Source organism: Lampetra fluviatilis, chromosome 5 (assembly GCF_964198595.1).
Source record: "Lampetra fluviatilis chromosome 5, kcLamFluv1.1, whole genome shotgun sequence".
NCBI lineage: Eukaryota > Metazoa > Chordata > Hyperoartia > Petromyzontiformes > Petromyzontidae > Lampetra > Lampetra fluviatilis.
In genome coordinates, this window is record NC_136279.1 from 15,503,521 (window position 1) to 15,529,693 (window position 26,173).

Below are 26,173 nucleotides of genomic sequence, written 5' to 3' on the forward strand. Positions count from 1 at the left end.
CAAGCGATGTCGACTACTCAAGAGATTACTTCGCATAGGAATGGCACAGAGATCACAAATGGCGTGGTTGGTTAACGTCTTGAATACTTAAACATGTTGAACCATGAAGAATACTTAAAACATGTGGTAACATGCTTATTAGCTTTTTAAAACATCCAGTACATACAAAAATCACATTCATTAATAACACTACCTTGTATAAAAGGAAATATATGTAATATGCGCCATTTCAGACGTGTCCTTGTGGTACGTAAAAGGGTCATGGCCCAGAATTTCACCTATTAGATAGCTTCCCCTTCATGGCAGGGCTATTGATGAATGTGGAGTTTTTTTTGTTACTTTGCTTGTAAAACCACTTACAAAGCAGTTATTATCAAATTATATGTACATAGAAAATGTTGTTCTATCGCCTCATTAATGTGTTACTAAGACAATTGGCCAAACAGGGAACCAGGAGTGCTTTCATATCGGTCTCGTGGCAAACGTCAATAACAGGTCTTGGCCAATGAGCACACCTCGCATGTTTACCTATCACACAAATGTATACCTAAGGCAACGTTACTTGCAGTGTTTTATTTTGTGACGCTCAAATTCACACTAACATCTATACCGGATTGCAAACTTTTCAACAAACTTGGGACTCGCAAGGACTTTGTCAAGACGGGTTAAATCAATGCAGTATTATACACAGAGAAAACAGCAGCACAGTTGAACCCCCCTCCCGCCCCATTAAACATAACCTGCAGACAAGACACCTTTCATCAACGTTTCAGCGGTGTGCCCATGCTGCCAATTTGCACATGAAGGAAAAAAAGAAAACGAAACATCACCTGGGTATTTAACTACCCTCCTCCCCACGTGAAAAACGCAAGGCGAGCGATGAAACTTACTCGCGGTCCTTGACAATGCAAACCAAAGATTCTGGGAGCTTTCCGTTACACGTGGAACGGAATGCGTTGTTTGTCGTCACGTTGCTACCCACCCCCACTGGACATGTGTGAAATGGAGCTTTATAGCTCATCGGATTCCTTCTGTATAAATAAAAGTTCTGATTCTGTATCGTGCGAGGAAGCACAGATGGGCTTTTCCCAATTGTTCGCAATATCAAGGGCTGCAGAGGCTGTTTAGGGAATTGCTTCAACCCTCCTATTAGAAAACATGCTGTGGAATAAGGCGACTGGACACGTCTGCACTGGCACATCACCAAATGACGAGCAAAATCATCCATATATTCCACATATATATTAGCAAAGACGCATCCCCATGCAAAATTATACTCATCGTGAAACACAGACGTTACCAAGGAAAAACTATTTATCCAGTTAAATATCGTGATCGCAACACATTTTGTTGCGCCTGTAATCCAACTTACTGTGAATCTTAACTGTCAATTGTAGCTGTGAATCATAGAACTTTAACATATACTTAAAAAATGCACATTCAATAACATTGCCTTATAAGGAAAAATATAAAAATCGGCCACGTTTTTGGTCGTAGCCTCTGTGCACTACGAAGTGCCATTGGCTGAACTGTCACCTATTTATGTCTTAGCCGAATGCATTGTTGACGAGTGAGTGTCATTTGTGCACCACTGCCAACAGAATATCACCAAATAATTTGTTAAATTCAGAGATATGGTACCTGTGTATATTACGATTCACAGAGGGTGAATGTCATAGAGTGTATACATTCTACTATAGTTCGTTACAGACTTCGAATTTTCCGATTTTCACTGTGGTTATGCTGCTATGCAAAAATCCGTTTAAGAGGAATAACTAACATTGATGCAAAACTGTTTAAATGGTAATGCAAACACCTCTGAATATATCTCCGATCACCAATTCATCAGGGCCATTAATATTTTAAAATAAAAAAGCCTTATGCATATGTTTCGCTCATATATACTTATGATTCAATACAAAAAACTCAAAAGTATTTTCTCAAAGTATTTATGTTAATTTTTTCATACATTTGTGCATACAACTTTAACTGTAAAGTACTCATATCAGAAGAAATTATCCCAAGACCGTTCCGCTTTGAATCACACAGGAATTTACCATGGAAAGACAAAAAGCATTACCACTTTAATGCAAACGAAAATTGACCTTCAATAACCCTAAATGCAACATGAAAAGCAATGTAACTTCAAGAAATCAATTAAATGGTTAAAAGAATAGATTTTTTTTACATATTCTTTGAAAACCGAGAAAAGGCTAAAACCCACAATACATCAACAACTAGCCAAGGTTATCATCAACTATGTACATGATCTTGTCTCCACCATATTAAAATGTACACAAATCATTTGTTGGACCGCACACGGATGTCAACAGACATTTTTATTGACATGTTTAGTGGAAATGCCAACGCCAATCATTTGTGCCTCTCCAGCCCCACACCCATCACCACACCCCGAGACTCCCTCGCCGCACACGTGACTAGTCTATTTTGACGGCCGCGTAGATTTTACGAATGAATATGTACGCAGCGATGAAGCCGATCGTTCCGGTGAGCAGCCAGAAGGTGACGATCATCAATCCAGTGTAGCCAAAGTACAGGAGCGAAGGAATAAACTCCACAATCTCCAACTGCAAAAGCAGAGATTGCATTTAAAATACATTTTCATAAATATATATTTATCATGAAAAATAAGCATGTACACACCTGCGTAACTATACCTACGCATATCTGTATTCAAATAAAAATGTACAAATAATATTACTATTCAAATAAAATGTTCATACATTTCAAATCAGAAATTGGACTACATACTGTGAGCACTGTTACCCTCTGGCCTCAACATCTTACACGTATTAGTGAATGCCGATCAGTCATGGCTTGCTATATTACGGCGAAATAAGGAGTTGTCATCATGCCAGTGTGTGATGAAAACTGGTATCAAAATACTGTCCATTGAATTGAACAAAGATTTATAATAATAATAAATTGCTAATGATGTTAAAATATACTACAAAACATGCTAATAGCATTACATTTTTCAATAATATATGTCGGGTTTTTTTGCATTTCAATGCTGATGTAATGAACGCTTCTAAGTTTAGTTGAGTATTGGAAAGGTATGGATTTTAGCGATTATTAATTCGTACGGAATTTAAACTGCAACAATTAAAATATATTTTGGAATACTAACTGGAGTTGACTCGGCATATTGAACAACATTCAGCACATGGAAGATGATGCTGTAACCAAATATTATCGAGGGACTATTTGAAAGTTACTTCTGAATTGAATTTTGTGATCAAAGATGCACATGCGGGAATGCATAATTGTCGTCGGGGTATCGCAAGTTACAACTGTAGCACAGAAATACTGGGGTTACCTTATTGAAAAAGTAGAAGACGGCATACATTAGAACGTAGAAGGCAGATCCTCCCGACACAATGAATGTCCTCCACCACCATCTGTAATCCTGAACACACATCGTACGAATGCATTAACACCGAGTGCACAACACCAGAAAAGGAGACCACACACGTGAAAAATCCGATAAAAAAAGCCACCAGGAAGTTAGACTGTTGCGTGGCGATATTGAAATGTTTGAAAGTGTACATATAAAAAAGTCAAAAATATTTTTTATTAATCATTGTATGCCTTCAAAAATTTACGGAAAAAACACTTTCATGCTAATAAACCCCTAGACACAACTCCATGCAGCATTCCCATCCGCAAATCCCATCACGGGAAGCAGCGTATATCTACAACTCATCCAATTATTTATGGATCCCTACGATGTTGCAGATTATTGCCCTGCAGCTGCAAATAGATAATTGCGCTGCAGCTGTAAATAGCCGCCCGGACTGTTGTGGTTGACTTTACTTTTCAGTGCCAAGGTGCACCATTAAGTGCACTTTGCGGCAGACCTCACACGTAGAGCGATCTCGCTTTCCTCATCGCCCTTCAACATCAGATTCACAACGATGCCGAATAGTGTGTTAATTATCACGGTCAGCAGTAATCAGATATTTATTGACGAGATACTACACCCATGCCCAAACCACTGAGCTGGTGATCCCCTAGTTTGATGTACCTCAAAGTGTTGAGCAAGAGACGAGATAAAATGTTTTCGATTTAAAGCCTTATTATTTCTCTTCTACGTGACTTTACCGAAAGAACCAAGAAGACGAGATGAAATTAAGAAAAAACTTGTCCAACCAATGGAACTCTAATATGGAAAGGGAGCTTGCATTTCATGCTGTGACCTTACACCTCAATCATACCACTGGGAATCATTACATCTGCAAGGATTGCGACGCCCATCTCCAAAGCAACGTGGCACTAATCGCCTCATCACCAGCCACGGAGACGAAGCAGGCGAGTATGCCCTCAGCAAAACCAACCGTTTCAGCAATTGTCAAGATAAAATGTGCTATGAATGATTTTTTTGATACAGTAGTTCCTGTTGATAAATATGAAGTTATTATAGCTTTCTCACAGATTACTTTTTATTGCTGAACTGTTTATAATCTCCAAGGTAATAAGCCACTATGTTGTAATAACCAAGAGATTATTATATTGTAAATCAACAATATAACACAGTGACTATACTATGGTTAATTTATAAACATGCAACCTTTACAAAATCAACGATTACAAGAAAAAAGCAATAATAAAGTACAATAAAAATTTTTACATTGTGTAAAAATGATCCCCGAATGTTTCTCATAAATAAACATAACAGGCATGCAACATGGGTATCATCATATTAGCACATGACACGGGCACTTTCTTTGGTTGAAGTATTTATCGGGTGAATGTAAACCAGCCTACCTCGGCACACAGTTGAAAGTACACCATGACGATGCTGATCTGGGAGCAGGAGATCACCAGGATGACAAACACAAGGAACAGGAAGCCAAAGAGGTAGTAGAACTGATTCTCCCAAATGGCCTGTTAAAAAAACAAAGAACATCGTTTAAACAACAGCTGGACTAGAATCCCTCCTCAATGCTGTTACACAAACACTACATTGCAGCCCATCAACGTGTACAATAAAACATTCCCACAAGCAGTGTAAAAAAGAATGGAGGACATACGATGTCAACTGGAGAAATGCAAGGAAGGGAAAATATGCGCTAGAGTGACATCATCAGAGATTGATGGTGCCGGGACGGCTGGGAAGAGAGAATGTACGCGCACAGCAAGGGTTCTGCTCAGCCTGATAGCTACGAGGCGCCTGGCTCTGTTGGACATGTCAGACGGACGCCAGTTATTTATTTAGAGATAAACATTAAGCGTTACGACATTACTTAAATTTTGCATGAACGTTTGTATGCAAGGCAGAAACAGAAATGTTAAATCAATACAGATGTAACATTTGCGACGTAAATCAATCTCTCCCATCAGTGCACTGGACAGTCTTTTTGTTATTTGGTTAATTCGGCTGTGAGGTGTGTAGCTTAACTTTAAAAAATTATGCTACGCATGGTCTAGCGGCAGCTGCCAACGTGCTCCAAGTGAACTGCCTGTGCTCTGGTAATGTGTAATGCTGCTGTAGAGCGTGTGAACATCACCGAGAGACCGCCAATTAGTTCAGGCCGTTTGAGTGATTTTTTTTACTTTTAAATGCATACCAAATGGGAACAACAGAATTTGTAAAAACAGGAATAAGTCACGTGTGTAAATTACAAAATGGATATAGTAGCCAATAAAAATGGGCAAAATGCATACATGTAGTTAAAAAACATTTTCAATAAATATGAAAAATCTCAATGAGCATTTAATGTAAAAACATTCGTATGGTAAAAAAATAAAGTAAAATAATAATTGAGGTGATTTTACAAGCTCGATTAATTTAATACTAAATCCACAGTTATCCACAATTCAGATGTACATAGAAATGCAATTAACATTGACGTTGAATAGAAATCAAATCACTGTATAATTATTATTTTAGTTTTCAAAAGATACCTACACTGAAAATGAAGAACAGCTCAATGAAAACAGCACCAAATGGCAATATTCCAGCCATGAGAATTCTGTAAAGAAAATAGAAATAGAAAACAACGTCAACAATCAGACTAGCAGAGGTTTTTTTTTTGTATGTAATGCCACATCACCATACATCATTTTATTATTTATAGTGCTGGCAGGCAAAAAAAAGTTGGCATCAAATAGCTCAAAAATGTTGTTAACGACAAGGAAGAATTAATGAACTTTATTAACGTGTGATTATGAATAATTTAATCTGAAGCAATATAACAAATTAGCAATAGGAATCAAAGCTTTTGAATATAAGGACACCCAGAAAGTAATGTCCCACTGGCAAGGAATACACACACATGTTCTTGTTCCTCGATGGCATGAAGCCTTTGAGATGGAAGGGGATTATATGGACAATATGCACATAACCAAAAATATATATTTTTTGTATCACAATAGACAGTTAAATAAGTAACAGTTTACAACACTGATTGAACCTATCGCAGTTAACCCCCAACATGTAGAATTAAAACATCATTTTTTTTTAAACAATTGTTTCTTTACCCAGGAAAGCCCGAGTCTCTCACTATTAATGGTGTCTCTCCCATAAAATGTGCCAGAGAAAGTTACCTCAAATAAAATAAACCTTTTTATTTAATTACAATTGTATGTATGTTGACCCTGTGCTAATCGGAGGTGTGGAGGAAGGACAACAAACTAAACACGAAAATTCGTTCTAAAGAAATTAGTTTTCAATCATCCTGGCCATGGAGGAGGGGTTGGAGGGGTGGGGAGTGGACAGAGTTGAAGGGCCGAGACCACGAGGCGTGCAATGAGACAGGACCCAAGCTGTGCCCCACGCCATTCCAGGAACTGCACGGCACGGCTTGGGAATGCCAGTGGGAACGCACAACACGCTTTTAGCACATAGCAGCCACCATTGGAAGTGGAAAACTTCAATACAGGCTGACCGCCCATCAATACCGAGGTGCATGAACCATGTAAAAAACACGTGACGGCAATTAAATAAGCACATTTTATGTTCTACTTGAGTATTCCATGTTTTGCTTTGCATGGTGTATGGGCTAAGATTCTTCTGGTGTAACACTGCCATTTCATCCAATTGTGTAGTAATACACGTTTATATAAAAATAACTATATCAATTTATTACATTTAAGTCTATGCACATGTACATTCTTAGGGATGCATTAAAATAATGCAACAAAACATGTCTAGTGAAAAGTGAAATGTCACTACTTACCCAATGAACTTATTCATGTACCAGCGCTGCTCTGGTATCTGTCGAGGGATCTGGTTTGTTCGGACGGGATTCTCATAGCCCTTCTTGCGGAAGCCAAAGTAGTATCCAAGAAAGACGAGTGGCATTGATATTCCAAACCACATGCACAGCAGGGCCACCATGGTGCTGAATGGAACCTGTCTCACGGTCAGAAACAATAACTGAAGTCATCTCAGATGTGCCTCAAGCAAATCATTTTATGCACACGTACGCTGCTAGCAATGATACAACTTTTTTTAATGAATAATTTACTCAGGTTAGGTGAATGAAACAAGTACATTACTCGAGGTGAGCAACACAGCCGAGTGTATTACGTTCCATGATATAACTTTCACGTAATATTTTTCAATATTTAACGACTTTTGGAATGTTTGCAGTACGTTTAAACACTTAGTTGTCTCAGTATTTCTAGATTTTAAGCTTTCGTGACTGCAAGGATTCATATTCTTAGGTTTTTGTGATTAACCATGCAAAAAAGATTTAATTACACTTATTTGGACCATCTTATTTGACAGACAACTATTACAGGTTACTGATAGACAGCCAGTTCTGTTTTACCAGGTTTAGCTTTCTTTTTTCACACTTTTGTTATGTAGGCCAGGCTTAGTCACAAACCGAACCTCTCCATAATAAAGGCTCAGTCTTTTGTTATGTAGCCTATTACCATCTACATGGCAGAGGCTCGGTCCCATTTGCAGCATTTGTTATGTAGGCTAGGCGTTAGTCACAAACCGCACCTCTCCATAACAAAGGCTCAGTCAATTGTTATGCAGTCTATTCTTAGTCTTAAGCCTCACCTTACCATATTAATAAAAAGTGTGCCGTTCCTGGCCCTGCCCCCCTAAACCATTATATATACGGAGTGGTATCTCTTGTAATCTCTCATTTACTTGATACAGCTGTCGGGCTGTGATGGTTCCACCTGAAGACGGAAGCTTGTGTTGCTTCCGAAACGTCGTGATTTTTATTTTTATTTAACTTTTATTAATTTTACATTTTTACCTACGTGACTTTACCGAAAAAACCTAAGAATATAATTGTCTCAGTATGTTAATTTAAATTAATCATCTGTATACCAAATAATGTAATGTTCATTGATAGCAGTCCAACTTGTATAAGCTAATTCAGTTGAGCCCAGTTCCAAGAGCCGTATTTTCTAACGAGCTGCTGCGCAAGAGCGAAGTGCTTGTCTTGGGCTCGATGTCTTAAGATGTGGTTACGCAAATAGTATTGCATAGAAAGACACCGTGAATATCTGAAGTACCGCAAAGGCCAATGTTCACTGGTGAACGTATTTAAAATACAACATTCGATTTCTATCTATTAAAGCGAAAAGGAATGTATCAATACTTGCAAATGTATACAATGAAAAAATAACTGTGTAACTAATCATTTACACTTGCACACGGGGAGAATGTCACTGCATTGCCTATTTAAATTCAATGTTCAATGTCAATGATGTTAAATGATAGTCAATCGTGCATAAACCATGCTGCCTTTCATACGCACGTATGTATAACTGGCCCTCTACGTGTCCGAAGTACACAACCGAGGCGTGCTGTTCGATCAGAGCTTGACTATGCGCTCGCAGGTCGCAGCGAGGTCAGAGCAGGTTTATACCGCCTCCGAACACTCCCGAGGATTGCGCCCGCTCCTCTCCACCCCAGACTTGGAATCATGAGCTTATGCCTGTCTCAACATGACTGGATTATGCGAACGCCCTCCATGCAGAGGTACCACTTGGACTGGTGCAGAGGTACCACTTGGATTGGTGCGGAGACTCGAGTGAGTGCAGAATGCAGCTGCTCGGATGATCCGACGGGTGATCCATTTTGAACACATTACGCCAACCCTCAGCAGCTTGCACTGGCTACCACCAGACCATTTCTGCATCCAATTCAAGGTTCCTGCTCTCTTAACCTACAAAGCACTGCATGGCTAGGCCCATCTCCCTGCAAAACTGTATCTCCCTCCAATCCTCAGGCACTTACAACGCATTCCGTTCCGTGGGAACGGCAAGACTTGCACAGCCCAGGATTTTTCACTCAAAGCTGGGGGGGACAAAGCCTTCTCTCGAGGACTGTCACAAAAATCTGGAACACCCTGCCAGCAGACATCCCAAAAATTCCGAGTGTCTCTCAATTCCGTGGCATGTGCAAGACACATCTATTCACAGTTGCCTTCTCATGGAATCTAAAAACAGTTTCTTTACTTATTAATGATTTATATTTACTACTTACCTCTCTTATGCTATTCGTTGCGCACGGTTGAATTTTATTTTGCGCTCAGTTGCAATTTACTTTGCTCAGTCGGTGTTAGCCGCCGAGGTCGTGACGGGTTTCTTTTTTTATTTCTCTTGCTCTATGCCCCCCCGTACCGTTCCCTTTCTGTTGCATTCTGCACTGATGCCTACTTTATTGAGGGTGATATTGGAACATAAAATAAAGATTTATTTATTTTCAGAATGGTGCAAGGTTTTTTCTGTAATGCGAGCAGAAAACCATTTGACAAATGAAGAAAAGGTTACATTTCCCTGAACAGTAACAATGTTTTCTTACCGCACCGGACGAGTGCTTTCCCCAGATGAAGAAGTTGAGAATGAAGCAGACTCCAAACACGACTGCAGGGTATATCGTGGTCGTCTGCAAACGTAGAAGTCATACTTAACGCGTGACATAGGTGTTTTATGAGATAAAGGGAAGATTTCTTACAGAGTGCTGAAATGTTACGATTAAGACTGCAAAGGTAAGCTAAACAAAAGATAATTATGAAAAATTACAGTTTCAATTAAAGTTAACATATTATAATCAACAAACATGGACTTTACCCAGAAAGCACCCTTTTTCCAACGCTGTCCTTTCAACGTGCGATACAGTCGGCCTGAAAAGTATCCTCCAAATAGTCTGCAAAGTAAAAGATAAGCACGGCAGTTTAGCTGTTAGAAGCTACAAATATACCCGTTGAAAATAGTGTATTTGACTGGTTACCAAGGGATTTTCTGTAGTTTCATTAAATCCACTTCACGCCAGGTAAGTATATATACAAGTGCGGGTCACAATGTTTTTTCAGACCTTTAGTTTAGAATCCCTCTGAATGATTATTTCATGGTATTCCAACAGAGTAAATATTGTCCCAAAAATCACACCAAGGAAAAAAGTATTGTCGATCACATCTGTACACATCTCTCAGGATCCCAATCATGGCCATTGTACAGCAAACTACGGTACACTCTCCGGATTATAAGCACTCACCCCATGAACATGAAGAGAAAACAAGAGGTGGTCATAAGTGCACCGCGACTCGAAGGAGACAGCATGCCCAGACCTGCCACGACTGATGAGACAAAAAAAATGTGTGATATTTGTTATGGGGGAGGCACAAAATAACGAGAGCAGTTTCATAATTGCTGTGATTTTTTTTATACGTATTGCTTTATCATGCCGATTGGATCGCTTTTAACTTACTGATGACGATTAAGACCATGAGAAACAGTTGGATGCCAGAACCCAGAAGTGAAGAGAGTAGCATCGGGTACTGTGGAGGCCTGAAGACATCTCCATGCACAAGCTTCCAGCCAGACTCCTCCATAGTGTCCTCCTGTAACGGATAACGGCCATGGCGAGTTATTAATCCTGTAGTACGTTTCATTTTCTTTTATCAACGACGTACATTCACATGTACGGCCCTTTGTGAATCCACTGCTGGATGAGGGCCTCCCCCACACTATGCGGGGACACGTTAATAATTGTTTTTCATAAGAGTGCTTTCACGCCGGGGCACCTCAAAGTGCTTAACGCGCAAAAAGCGACTTACATCACACATGTAACCTCAAACATTGGAGCGGCTCCCAGTGGCAGCCGTCGCTGTACAGCACATGGTGACTCAGCACCTGACCTGCAGCAAATGGGCATTACGCTGCCAGTAACGGGTAATAGTTGCGGTGTGTAATACCGGTGGAGTAATTTATGATGATTGTTTACCAAAGAAAGCCTCACCGAGCCTCAATACTTTTTTGCAGGAGGATGCTGCCAGGTGTTCGCAGTATGGTGCAAAGTTGATGTCATCCCAATTGATTACTTTTGAGGTTTGGCCAATAACAGGTTATATTGTAGTGGTTTAACGTTTTAGCTACGGGAGGACACCAGAGGACCTTTAGGAAGCTCATGCAGAACAGAGGGAGAGAACATACAAACTACACCCAGAACGGTGCCCGAGTCGGGAATCAAACCCAGACCCTTATTGCTATTGAGGCACAAGTGTTAGAATGGCAAATACATAAGTAAATGTATTCCAAAAACGAGTATTTAATGTTCACATTCTGCATGGTGTAGAGCAGGGTTCTAGAACTTTGGCTACTGCACAGCCCTTGCTGAATATTGTTTCAACCAAGTAACTCCCTTTACCTGACCCAACGTAACTCTGGGAAATAAATTCACATTCTTATTTTAACTAATTGTCTATTTTGTGAGGTATCCTAACTGGCTCGTAACTGCAAGCAAATAAAACAAAACTCAACAGACGCTCTGCATGCATCGCGTAATCTATTCACGCTCGCTCATTACTCTGGTAAACCAAATTGTTACGAACAAAGTTTGGAAAGTTATTGTGTATCTTTCTAGATTACCATGTGAATTAAAATTGTATTTGAGCAGAGTCATACATGATTATTCACCGATGACTCATGTAACAATATAATTTCACACATTTATAAATCACCTCACATATCCCCTGGGACATTGCCAAGTCCCCTTAGGCGTCTGTGTACCACCGGTTGAGAACCACTGTTGCAGGGGATATGATCGTACTTGTATAAAAAGTTCCATTTCATAAATTCTAGATTTGAAGCTTTCGTGACTGCAAGGAATCATATTCTTAGGTTTTTTCGGTAAAGTCACGTAGGTAAAACATCAAAATTTATGAAAATAAAATAAAACAAAAATCACGACGTTTCGGAGGCAACACAAGTTTCCGTCATCAGGTGGGACCGTCACAGCCGAATTAGCTACCGAAAAAACCTAAGAATATGCCATTTCATATATTGTATATAATGTATATTCTGTAAAATAATGGTCTCCTAAGGATTGAAATAATTGCATAGGTACATTTTATGAACACAATCATGCAAGACCATGCAAGAAATTTTAAATGATGTCTTAGGTGTTTAAAATAAAGAAGTCGAGAGTGGAGCTGGTAGAGGTCATGGATTGGAGGTTAGGGGTTGTAGAAACATCCACCGATCTGGAATGGCTCAAATTGTGCCACTGCTGAAGGTCCCAGAGCTCAGATATGGAAGCCTTAAAGTTTCCACTTCACAGAAGTGGTGCTTCCATTGAGTGAAACTAGAAGACACAGTTTTGCATAGCAACTAGTCATATTACCATTCACTCCCCACATAATTCAATGAATTTCCAAATTCAGGATCACAATTCGATTTAAAAATCAATTATATTTTGTGTCACTTGTACGTTCTCGTTTGTTGATGAATTTTCCCTGCTTTGTTCGGTGCATTAGCCTAAAGGTAACATTTGTATGGATGTATGTTGAACTACTTTCGCACCATAAATAGCCAAACGTGCTAATCGGAGGTGCAGTGGGAAGGAAAACACACTGAACACAAAAATCAGTTCTGAAGAATTCCGTTTTAAATCTAGATTTAAAAGCACATAGCTCAGTGGCTTTCAAAAATAAGTTGAATAAACACCACATTTATCCAGTTCTGTTTTTACGTACAATGTCATCTTCCCGGTTGTAGTTTGCAATGTCACGTCGTAGAGTTCTGATGATTATCATGCTGAGGATGCCTGTAAAATAAAAAGGCTGCTTTGTGAATCAACAGAATATTTGTACAAATCTCAAAATCTTTTTTTTATATATATAAAACTTCCTAAAGCAACGAGGTAACCTGGATGCAACACAAAACATATGGATCACAACTTATTTCTTCTCTTTTTCTAAAATAAAGGCATTATGACTAAAGTGTAAATGTTTATGGCCTTGACCTTTCCTCTGACACTCACACTTATGTCTGCATTGCTTGCAAACATTTCTTCTACGGGAAAGTGAAGCCTTCACGTAGCAGAGATGTTTAACCGACCATGATACTGAATTAATTTCATAACCAGTCCCAGAAGGCTCACTCGGTCGGTGGGAGTCAATGTTAAATCATTCCAATAATCCTGCTTTAAGACGATTACATTATAATTGTGCAACACCACAACAAAGATGCTGGTGGTGTATGGCCATGTGCCACAAGAAGCGTGGCCACATGGGGTGGGGCCAAGCGGCCAGTTGGCTCGGGCTGCTTGGTTGTTGAGTTATGAATTCAGAAATCTGCAAATTCCCTTGGTAATACATTGATTAACATCTTTAATTACCTCAAAAGTTGAACATCGGCTTAGAAGCACGAATCAAAGCATTGCATACATCGTTACGATTCGAGTGCAATTATTTGTAATGTGTACGGCTTGTGTAAAAAATTTGCACGAGCACAAAAGTGGCAGCAAACAAAGCGAGGGATAAGCAACCCCATGTTTTGGTTTTGACGAACCAGAGAGGAAGAAGACGACGACCACAGAGTTGACAATGGAGAACCAGTGGATTTGCACATCGCTCATGGTCAGATAGGTGTCCCATCGGGATGCCCATTTCACTGTACTCTCCTGCAAAACAAGCAGTTAACTCAACAAATGCAACTTACACTGTTTATAAATCCGAGATGGATAAATGCAGATTATTTTTTTTACGTAGAAAGTTACGTCCCATAGAATTTCTGGGCAGGTGCTTTGAGATAAGGGAGGTTTGCCTTATCCGAATATGACATTTATGGAAGCCAATTCAGAAGCTTGTTCTGAGATAACAATTTTTAAATACTATTTAATTGTGTGCTGGTTACCAATTTTATTGATCACAAATTACAGTTTACATTTAGAAAGTGGCAGTTTTTGCAACATCCCAACACTAAAAATCTGTGTACCTGAAATGTAAGTCTTAGCCATCTATATAGCACGGCTGATTTTAAGGGAGTCCCCATCATCACAGGTGACATAAAATATAGATACTCCTGTATTAATGACATAAATTATTGATGAATAAAAATCGAAAATCGATAATTGATGAACAACGCTAGTTTATTCATTACAATGTATGCGAAAACCTGAGTTTACAGAAGATATACGTTTGAGAAAGGGCAACTTTGAATGTTAATGAAGATAAAGACGCCATGGTCCAAGCGTGCGTTAACAAACCTTCCACTTGACGGAGTAAGAGAAGAGGACATTGTTCTCCTTGCTAGGATCAATCTCTTGAGCTTCTACACCTGATATTGCTGGACTCTGGCAATCTCCTTTGTCATCTGCATTCAGGGCTGTAAGATGACAGTGGGTTGGTTTTTTCACTCCAGAAATTGCATCCCAAGCATACTATGCCATTGTGTGGTCCACCATATATAAAGCAATATTATCATGCACAAGAAAATGTCAATCAATATGGAAAAATACTTTACCTATTTTAAAACAGGAAAAGTTTTTTTTTACATAGACATAACCCATTCCAAGAAATACATTATATTTCTAAACATATCCTCAGATAGTTGGGGTTTCTGTTGTTAACATCGTGGATCTCTGTCAATTTACAGATAAATGGATGATGAACAAGAAGTAGCTTCATTCTTCAGAATCTATATTTATTTATCCTGGAGAAATCCGATGACCAATGAAGCCCTTCTTCACAGATGTCCTGTAGGGGTGTCTCAACAGTTCAGAGGCATCATGTCCATCAGAGCATTGAACTCATACCAAGAATGAGAACCATATTACTGAATCGATTTGGTTGATCATTTTAATCTGGCCACCAACAACTTGCACGAAGACTAGCATAATACATTTACCCAACTCGGCATATTCTAGATCAGGTCTTGGGAAAAAAAAAAGTTTAGATATATTCTGTAAAGTATGAAGGGTTGCCATGTGTTGTTGGATTGGTAAGACATATACAAGTGACGTCAGAATTTTTACCATTCTCTGGAGGCTGTTTTATGACATGAACACAATGGGTTGCTCTTTGAAAAGTTCAGAAATAAAGGTTTCTAATCCACAATGCTGTGAACGTGCAGATCAAAATAATGTGAGCAATTCATTATCAATCCAGCAAGCACCTTACGTACCTTCAAATTTGATGCTTTGTGGGATGACTTCAAATCGCACCACTTTGTACTTGGCATCCTCAGTCTCTTTGTGGTAGCTCAGAATCAGGTTCAGGTGATTGTGAAGGTACACCTTTGACAGAATCAAAAATGATCGTTTTAAGAAATTGAAATAAAGAACATATAACGTTTTCTCCACCGATACCATCATGTAAGTAACACACTAAGATAGTTGGGGAATGCACAGAAATGTTTAATCTAAAAATGGTCGTAAAATAAGAAAATATCTACGTTAAAATTGTGCATGTTTTAATACATTAATTATACTTATACACAATCATCAAGTTGTAATTGATGCCAGTCAATAGTTTTCTGTACCAACATTTTATGGATTAGGATTTAAAATTATGCTTGGGGTTTGAACATTGATTCAACACTTTAATACAGGTTCATTGCCTCCACATCTATTTTGCACACAGTCACTATTTTACATTGCACGACTAGTCTGTATGAACGTATTGGCGATTTTCAACACCGGTCAGAAAATCTTGCGGGGTGCGTCAAAATCAGTTCTCGTGATGTTGAAGCAGTCGAAAGACGAATGTTATGAGCAGCTGAACATGAAGCTTCACAGTCTGTTGCCGTAAAGCACCCAGCCTGATGACAATTAGTTCCGTGTTTTGACTCGTGCCCGAGACTTGGTCGGACGGTTCCTCGGTTAATTTCTAGAATAATTTCTTGGCGGACGGTGGCATCAAAATATTATGACTCATGCCACACATTCGAATGGGAAAGCAGCTGCTGAAGCCAAGGCAACTTCTGATGGAGAGTCTGCAACTTACTTAAGGGCAACACCGACATCATCAGTTCGGGCCTCATCTTTACCTGGTGGGTCTAGAGCAGCATCGTGTGCCCAACACTCAAATCAACGGTCAATAATGACCTTTTTATGAAGTCTCCGTAGAGTGAATAAACCGGCGACAGGGCCTATTAAAGACTGATAAACATATGTTCTGATAAAAATGTTGATATCAGTGTTTCGACGTTTCGATCATCATCCTGATAACGACCGCTTGTGTTGACCGCTTGTGTTGTGATCGAAACGTCGTAGTTTTTTGTTATTTTCTTTGAACCTATCTACGTGACTTTACCGAAAGACCCAAAGAATAAGTCGTACCTTCTGTCTGTCCATGAAGCCAAGTCTGTATCCATGTTCAAACTGTTCTGGCTTTTCAGCATCACCACTTTTTTCAGCAAAAGAAAGGATTGTTGCAACAGGCAGGTTGTCCGCAATTCTGTGCATAAAAATGTAAGTTCACGTTATGTAAATAATTCAATTCTGTGCATGGGATTTATAAGAATGATACTGCAAATCTTTGGCTGTCCACATTTGAGTGAATACCTTGACAAATATTACATAGTTAAATAATAAAGGACAGAATTGTCCCGATCCAGCATGAAAGGAAAACGTGTAAAACTGGATCCAAGCTGTTCGAAATAATGAAATCTCCATGTTCAGGAACCAAGAGTAAACAGAAAGTAAACCACTTTGTGTAATTACAAAAAGAGATACATGTTCAACTAAATGGGACATTTCACTAAATCCCCACTTTACATTGTGATTAGCTCACAAAAAACAGTTGAATACAGCACGGTATAATTAGTGCACAGGTACCTCATGTTCACACGTTAATTATTAAAATAACCAAGATACACATTGACAAGGTTTAACTTACAAGTGTACATAGTATTCTTCTTTGATGCGTTCGGCAATGAGCTTGCTCTGCTCCACAGTTAATTTAACCGGAACATTTGGCATATCACACAAGACCTTGCAATCCTTCTTTTCAGTCATGCGCACTTCATAAGGTGTGTTAACAATCCGGTCTCCACGAAGCACCTCACCTATCAGAAAAACAGACAAAGTTCTTGTTAATTTGGTTACTTATTATTCAAGATTCACAAAGACAGTGTGAGCTCCACAATGTTTGATAGCTCTTGCCGAAAACACTAGGCTACCGATCAGTGTTTAATAGACCACAAGATTTCGATTTTAAGCTTTCGTGACTGGAGGGATTCATATTCTTGGTCCTGTCGGTAAAGTCACATAGAAGGGAAACAATAAAAGAATGATTGCTTGTGTTACAGTCGAACCGTCGTGAAAATTTTATTGTTTTATATTTTTATTATTATATTGTTTCCCTTCTACGTGACTTTACCGAAAGAACTAAGAATACATAGACCACAAGATGTTGACAAGACTCAAATCTGTATCTAAAACTATCATGAGTTTGCCATTCGTCATGCATGCTGGAAAATATTTCTCTGGGAGGTCATAAGGTACATTAACAGTTTCCAAATTGATTTATCACACACATGGTTGAACATTTCACGAGGCAAAAAGTAAAACTGCAATACACTTGTAAAGAACCATTTCAAGTATATTTTGAAACACTTCGTCAAGATTTAATTTGACCATTAAACTATTCTTTTTATTTTACCAGGTAAGGTCGACTGAGCTATATTACTCTTATTCAGAAGTGATCTGGCCACAAATTATAGTTCAAATAAGTGGCTTATCATGTGGAAACTTATAACAGCCAAATACTCAAAGTGCATGTTTCTAAATGTGGAGGGAATAACCGGAGGACCCAGACAAAAATGCACTCCACCACGGCGAGAGCATGCAAACTCCAAATATACAGGCTTCAGGGTCGAGATTGAACCCACGAGTTCCTGCATAATCAGGAAAGGCAGATAACAACTCGCCATTGCGTCGCTCCATAACCTTGGTACGCAGCTGAATCCTCCGAACTAATTTGCATATATTAAAACATATTTTACAAAAATATATGCAAGAAACGGAACTTTTTTTTACGTCGGCAAGGAGAGAAAGAACACACAAACTCTACTTTAGACAAGTACGCAATCGTCATATGCACATAACATTCAGTAAATTCTCAACATTGTATATCAGACCAATGAACAGGATTACACATTTAGTCTGTCATTGAGTGTGCGGCTTTATAATAAGTTAACTACAATAATAAAAAAAGAAATCATTTGATTAAACTGTATAACTTACCCAAGTTTTCAGTTTTATACAATATTTTCTGTGGCTTGCAGAAAGGAAGTGAATAGTATTCATAGGGCAACTGGGTGTGAGAACTTGTCATTTTAACAGCCTGTGAAGACAATAATTAACAAACTTGGTCAAGTACAGACGCCGCATGTTTACCATCAAAACATCCTGCAATTATCATTAAAATTTGAAAGAACAATTTAGTTTTCATGAAAATACATTGTACTGTATTGACGCTATATACCTCTTAAGGTACTGGTTTGCTGCCAGAGGAAAGTGTAATATCTACCTCCCATTCAGGAATTCAAACGTAGATAAGTACTGATAGTACGAAATAACAAATTACATTTTATTGTCTGTCAAATTATACTCAACACTATCTGGCCAGGTGGACTAGTAGTGCTTTGAGTGCTTGAGATTCAGCTTATCAGTACCCCTAGAGTTGTTGATAACATAAATACCAATTTGTAAGCAAATTAACAGTGGTTGTTCTATGGAGAGACTGGCACCCATCAGGGTATTGTGGATTTTTTTTATCACTGGCTCAGAACCAGCAATAGGGATGAGTGAGGCCCCATTGCTTGTTCGAGTGGGACACTGCGTTTTGACTTTGATTTCGATTCATTGCAACAAGTAACACTATCTTCCTATGGATCTAATTTCAAGGCTATATCCTTGAACATGGCAGCGTAACAACAGAATGTTTCAACATTCAAAGTAGGACCACCGTACAAGAGAATGTACATCATTTCCAATACACAGATGTTGACCAATAGTTGGACACATATTTATGAAGAATTGGAAGTGGGTATTGATAATACATAAAACATCATTGTACATAGTTTTTTTAATGTAACAAATAAATATTTCATGAACGACAGGACGCTAACTGCCGTGAAATGCCAGCTCAGACCTTCCTGTGTTGACTTTAGTATCCTGTAGCTTTTAACAATGAATAGTGCCACGTGTACGTCTGTTTAATCAAATATATATTTACCTTTATTTCCACATACTGGTTCTTGGCATAATCCATTGGTGCGACTCCAGGCACATAGAAGGTGCTTGCTCCATTTATTAAGAGAGCTATCACAAGCTGCCACAAACACATTTTCTGAAAGCCAATACACAACAGTTCGAGTTAAGCACAAGGGAAATGACATTGCAATCGAGAACCAGACAATATTTAACAAAATCAATCATTTAGATTTTTTACTTCAATAGGATTCCCTAAATATGACTTAAAGGCCTGTAAAGAGTTAATAAACATGTCAATTCGTGCAGTTATTTGGAGATAGTGGTCTGCACAAGGCCGAGAACGTGTGTACACGTAGTATACATCTTGGTGCGTTGTTTAATCCATTTACTTTTCGGCCTGGCCTAATATTTCTGTTGTGATGGGGTGTTCTCGCCATTGACACATTAGAATCACCTCGAAGAATGACAGTACATGAATGTAGTAACTTTGCGACGCAGCTGCTGCAAATACGTCAACTGAGAAACTCCCTCGCCCTGCTGCTCCCAGTAACCGCGTGCGTTCCTTGCTCCCCTTCGCTGCCACATAAAGCAATCATCCTCGCTAACATGCGTTCCGTTCCTCCATTAAAACAACCCCCAATCGCATCTCCCTTACCCATCCTATGACTGCTACTCCTTGCCCAAGCCCTGCAGGTACGACTAGGCCGACCGCAAGCCCTCCCTTACCCACTCCGGCCCGTCCTCCTGACACCATAAACTAAAAAAAGTTGTAATTTTTTTTACCAGGTAAGGCCCACTGAACTATATAGCTCTGTTTCAGAAGCGACCTGGTTGCAAATGATAGCTCAACGAAGTGCCTTATTACGTGGAAATGTATAGCAACCAAATACTCTAAACGTACGATGTTGATTCTAAATGCGGAGGGGGGAAACTGGAGGACCCGGAGACAAACCCGCACGACCACGGGGAGAGAGAAAACCGCAGACTCCAAATATACAGCAGGAGGCGGGGTCGGAATCTAAACCACGACCTTCATAGCTTACACGACTTGTAATAACTTCACTCTTGAGCTCACACACATCGCATGCACACTTCTCACATTGTTATAAAGCGCACTGGAATAAGGTGCGATATACGTCTGCGTACGTCAAGATAGTTCGTGTTAGTTTAAACCATTAATAATTAATACAACTCAACCACAGGCACGGCATCACGTACACGATCCATCGTAGCGCGACATCACACGCAGCGGAATGGGCTCTTGAGATAAATTTAAGAGGACACAAAAGCAACGTTTGCCGATCACCCATAGTCGGTGACAGGGATGGAGAGAGAACGTAATCGTGTGTCACCAACCCCACATGCCGCACTCATCTCGGGGTTTACACTGTGTCACGTATGACACGTGGCAAGGAGGGGCCCGGAACATCCCATGTTCGGGTTACACAGAACACGGATTTCTTTTTTGATTTAAAGCTTTCGTGACTGCAGGGATTGATATTCTTGGTTCTTTCGGTAAAGTCATCATCAGGTGTGAAATCCCCAGCAAGAAATTTTTCTTCGCACCTTATTCCAGTGATTGCTTGTGCTGCAGTCGAAACGTCGTGAGAATTGTTATTGTTTTATGTTTTTATTATTTTATTATTTCCCTTCTACGTGGCTTTACCGAAAGCACCAAGAATAAGAACACGGATTATTCAGACAACGCACTTCTAGCTTACCTGCCAATAACATCATCCTAAACCCACCGCTCGCGTTTAAATACCGTACCGGACAACAGCTTTTCTGTCCATTTTGCACAACCATTTCTGTGCGTGAAAGGACTACATCTTGTGAACGGCGTACGTGTTTGAGCAGAGTAATCATTACGATAATATGCGGCCCGTAGTCGACTACACCACGGTGGTGAAAGCCTCCACACGTCGAGGGCCGTAGGGGGAGCTATCAGACCAGACTGACACCGTGGGTGGAGTGCGTGCCAGGTGTGTCGTGGAGGTTGGGAAGAGCCACGACTCCAGATATCACTCGCGACCGATGTTTAGTCGTGGCCTGGAATCGCAACGAAGGTGCCATCGCATTGCGCCACCCAACCTAAATCAGTCACAAACCCCCCTCCTTGGAGACGCACTTAGAACGCGAACTACGGCGCAGGTGACGAACGCGACCCGACCACACACTCAGTGAACGTTGACCAATGTCGGGGTGGGTGGCTTGTCCCTGAACGATGGGACATTGTACGAGGCGGCGCTTTAGGTTCGGGGCTGGCAAGCAGAGGGGGTCTCGTTCGAGAAAGTGGGAAGTTGGACACGGAAGTGCCGATGGGGACATTTAACTGCGAGCGACGCGACCGTGAACGGGGGACGCCAGAGGAGCGTCGTTCTATACCAAGGGTCGGCAACCAAAATAACAAGAAGAGCCATTTCTTTCCAATTCGGTACAAAATTCAGTACTTCAAGAGCCGCAATGCATCTGAGTACATACTGTACATACGTACATATTGTCAAGAAGCGGCCCGTAAAGAGCCGCATGCGGCTCCGGAGCCGTAGGTTGCCGACCCCTGTTCTATACCAACAAAGACACCCCCCACCCCGTGTAGCCTCTAACAGGCTGTAGGGGCAAGTGCTGTTAGCGAGCAGCACCTGTGAAGGCCGGCACTGTGGCACACGAGGGGGTGGGTGGCCAGCACCACGCCCGGCCGCCTTTGTCTCCCCTAGTGGCGATGTTTACTACACCGCGCCAGGTACTCATTTGAGGCCAAGTCGAACTAGTGGAGGCGCGGAACCGGTTCAGACAATCGTCACCGGCGGTGTTGGCCGTGAGCGGTAATCGAACCCCCCGGGTCGCCCGGTTTGTAGCGCAGTGCGCTAACCGCTGCGCCACCGCTCACCACCACCACCACACGCGCCTGGCTATTACTCACAATCGTATCCTGCATCGCGCCGACAGGAACGCGCCTCACTCAACCTCTCGGCGCCAAACCAACCCCGGGGTGTGCCGCTAACGCGACCGCCGGCTGCTGCTGCTGCTGCTGCTCGTGAGCGACTGCCGCTGTTCGAGGCCTCGGCACGAAACTTCCACTCCACAGAGGCGACGGGAGGCGAAGAAGCGCGCCGCTCATTGGCCCAGCGCCGATCACGTGCCGCAGCGCGCCGACCACGTGCCGCAGCCAGCCAATCGGGCGGCGGCTCTCGGAGGCGGCGATCGAAGTGTGGCCTCGCGCCATTGGGTGCCGCGCCGCCTCCGCACTGAGCGCTGAGGCGGCTAGACGAGGCGGGCGGGCAGGGACGGAGAGCCGACGGGGAGGAAGGGGACAGGGGGGTCGGGCGGCAGAGCCGGGAAGGAGCGCGGGGAGACGCGGCCGCGCGGTGAAAGCGAGAAGCGACGCGGCGAGTGAGAAGTTGGCTCACCTGGGCGGGCGCCATGTCGCGCGACGTGTGCCGCGTGACGTCACTGCCAGCTGGCAACGCCCCCCTCAACCTCCCCAACACCCGCCCCCCGACACCCGCCCCCCCCCCCTGACACCCCCCCCTGACACCCCCCCCCAACACCCGCCCACCTGACCCCCCCCGACCCCCCCCCGACACCCACCCCCCCTCACCCCCCCCGACACCCGCCCCTCTGACCCCCCCCCCCGACACTTGATTCCCTGAATAAGTTATTCTTTGGTTCTTTCGGTAAAGTCACGTATAAAGATAAAATAATAAATTAAATACTAGCATACGACGTTCCCTGAATAAGTTTCAATTTAAAGCTTTCGTGACTGCAGGGATGCATATTCTTGGTTCTTTCGGTAAAGACACGTAGAAGGGAAATAATACTGGTAGGAACGAAGTGGACCAGCCGACAATAGATTATATCGTCCGCCCGTCCGACCGTGTAGCAACATCGCCCCCTACTGCAAACACTTGGCATGACCCTACAAAAATCTTTTAGACTCAGTGACGCTTGCCTGGCTAAACAAGTGTAACATTCCCTTATAATTCCCTCAGATAGGTTTTAATTAAAACATTTAAATTAATGAGGCTTTCCTGGCTAAACAAGTGTAACATTCCCTTATAATTCCCTGAGATAGCTTTTAATTAAAACTTTTAGAATCAGAAATGGTTTTAATCGCCATGTAAGTTTGCACAGACAAGGAATTCACTATGGCGGGACGGTGCATACATTGAACAAGTAGGAATCTTAACTTATTTAAAAGGTATGCACTCACAGCGCCCTAAAGCCTACAGCTAGGCCTAAAGCCTCGAACTATGCCTATCACTCTCCCTTCGTATCGTACCCCCGCGTGTGTGAAAGGGAGTTAATGTTTTACAATGTTACATTCCCTGATGTGTTTAAATAGAAACATTTACATTTAAAGCTTTTACATAAATAATTAAAACATTTAAATTCAAAATTAACTCACAGCGGCCTAACGCCTACAGCAAGGCCTAAAGCCTAGAACTAGGCCTCACACTCTCCCTTCGTATCGTCCGATTCGGTGTAGCAACATCGCCCCCTACTGCAAACACTTGGCAGGACCCTACAAAAACCTTATAGACTCAGTGGGGCTTTCCTGGCTAAACAAGTGTAATAATACATTATGTTTCTATTCTTTGGTTATTCGTTCCTACCAGCCCACCCCGCAGGGTCCTGTTAAAATAATAAAGTAGCATTTTTATTATTTCCCTTCTACGTGTCTTTACCTAAAGAACCAAGAATATGAATCCTTGATTAAGGTTGCTATTTGGTGTTTAAACATCTTAACACCTGTTTTATTGCAAGAAAAGGTCAAACCGTTAATTTGTTCACACTTTGATACTGGCGAAAAGGTCCCATTCTGGAATCAAACTCCGGTAGTTAGAAACAATCCAGGAGACCGCATTGAGACAAGATCAACTCTCTCTACATTCGGTGTTAGCAGCAATCTTCTCTGGCGCATGGGCAAAAATCGGAAATTGGTACCATCCAAGGTGGCGGATAAATTGTTTTGGGAGGGACGGCTGCTTGTGTTGTGGCCGAAACGTCGTGAGAATTGTAGTTCTATTTGTATTTCCCTTCTATGTGACTTTACCGAAAGAGCCAAGAATATGAATCCCTGCATTCATGAAAGCTTTAAATCGAAATTCTACTTATATGGCTTTAACGTGGAGTAATGCGATTAATATATTAATTTGATTTCTGATTTAATTAACTTTTGATGGACGTACAACAAATCACTGAACTTGTGTTACCCTTGAGAGTCTGGCATCATGGACTGGCCCAGCTCCTCTCTTGTGTGGGCCACTGAGTGGTCATACCCCGATCTAATTCATAATCACTCCCCGATTTGCATCGCCTCAACCCACACTTAAGTCGCTGACCGCGTCAGTCCTTTCTCGTATTTGTCGCCTCGACCTATCCTGTACACGAACTACGGAACTTCACATCGCGCCTAAAGAAATTGACTGGAGAGTATATTTGAACACAGTATTTTTGGGATCTTTCAGTGTTCTGTATCTTATTGTTGTACCATGTGTAGTGGGTTCTAAACAGGCGCACACCGAGTCGTGGGAAGCAACACGATTATTTACTAACGCCACTCGGACCAGCTAACATAACATGTACATTTCGGGTTAACTATGTACACCTCGGGTTAACTACATAGGGTGGTGGCCACCGCTCCTAACCACCTAAGGGGCTGTCCATAAATGACGTCACGCGATTTTTGACCCCCCCCCGTCACACAAAGTCAGACCCCCCTCAAATATGACGTCACAAAGCTCTGCCCACCCCCCCCCAAAAAATGCTTCAAATCGCTTTAAACTATTGTCATTGTAGTGCATATTTAATGTGGCGCTGCACTCTGTTTTAGGAGAAAACATTTATTAAAAAGTATATTTAATTAAGTAGAACGTGTTGTCTATATTTCGATTTAAAGCTTTCGTGACTGCAGGGATTCATCTTATTGGTTCTTTCGGTAAAGTTACGTAGAATGGAAATAATAAAATAAAAAACATTCAATAATTCTCACGTTTCGGCCACAACGCAAGCAGTCGTCCTCAGGTGGAAACAGGTCTGTCGGGAAGACGGAGTCCATTCTACGTATTTTGATGTGACGTCACACGTCTGACCCCCCCCCCCTAGGTGCGTGACGTCATTAATAGACGGCCCCTAACCACTGGAACAGGATCACTGTATGACGGGACCAGGACAGCTAACACGCTGCCTGATCCTCGTGCGCGAAGACCGAGGATCTAAGGCGGCGGCTTCTTTCCCGGGTCGAACAGCCCAGCTCCCCCCTTTCTAGATCCTTCGTGGAGGCTCTCGGTCCCTACCACGTGGCCCTCACCCCCTTCTGGGGGTCCCCGTGCCCCCTCGTCCGGTCACGTGCTCTCGCGGGTTCACTCAGGCGGTCATGTCCTGACCTAACCTCGGTGACACCCAGACTCTGCCCTCTCGTGAGCCCCTTAATGCAGTACTCACACTGGTGCCATAAAACGGCACCCCGCATTCAGTACCACTCTGTACTGTCGCTACACGTATAATTTGTGTCAAAGTTTACCGATGTACACAAGTGTTGAGGACAGTATTAGTTAACTTTTAAAAATAAATTATGCAAGGTGGGTATGTCTAGGATAAAGATGCGTGCTTCAACACAGCTTCACCATACCCTCCGTTGCAGGTCATGACGTGCAGACATTTGCTTTTAAATGTCGCAATGTTCAGGAACGCATCCTCGATGCAAGTCAGGGTTATTACTAAAAACCAGGTGTG

The 26,173-nt window shown here is 41.6% G+C and overlaps 1 protein-coding gene across 2 annotated transcripts; it reads right to left on the bottom strand.

Moving 5' to 3' along the window:
* Positions 1 to 22,904, bottom strand: TM9SF4 (transmembrane 9 superfamily member 4). 2 transcript variants are annotated; one of them, XM_078856928.1, is made up of 18 exons: positions 22,846 to 22,904; positions 19,461 to 19,574; positions 18,467 to 18,566; positions 17,118 to 17,286; positions 16,559 to 16,676; positions 15,403 to 15,514; positions 14,486 to 14,604; positions 13,789 to 13,900; positions 12,972 to 13,042; positions 10,706 to 10,838; positions 10,493 to 10,574; positions 10,069 to 10,144; positions 9,800 to 9,883; positions 7,203 to 7,378; positions 5,933 to 5,996; positions 4,789 to 4,908; positions 3,341 to 3,430; positions 1 to 2,588 (listed from the first exon to the last, which is right to left on the bottom strand). In XM_078856928.1, exons 1-18 carry the CDS (start codon positions 22,858 to 22,860, stop codon positions 2,439 to 2,441), a joined length of 1,905 nt encoding a protein of 634 aa, XP_078713054.1. In that variant the 5' UTR covers positions 22,861 to 22,904; the 3' UTR covers positions 1 to 2,438. The 2 variants fall into 2 exon arrangements, with proteins under 2 accessions (XP_078713054.1, XP_078713053.1); XM_078856927.1 differs by lacking the exon at positions 22,846 to 22,904 and adding an exon at positions 22,359 to 22,548.
* Positions 22,905 to 26,173: the final 3,269 nt, after the last annotated feature.

Excerpts from the sequence above, each read along its gene's own strand:
- TM9SF4 (XM_078856928.1), bottom strand. Across the intron at positions 17,287-18,466 it reads GTATAAAACTGAAAACTTGG|GTGAGGTGCTTCGTGGAGAC; the intron begins GTAAGTTATACA and ends TTTTTCTGATAG. Across the intron at positions 7,379-9,799 it reads GAAAGCACTCGTCCGGTGCG|GTTCCATTCAGCACCATGGT; the intron begins GTAAGAAAACAT and ends ACCGTGAGACAG.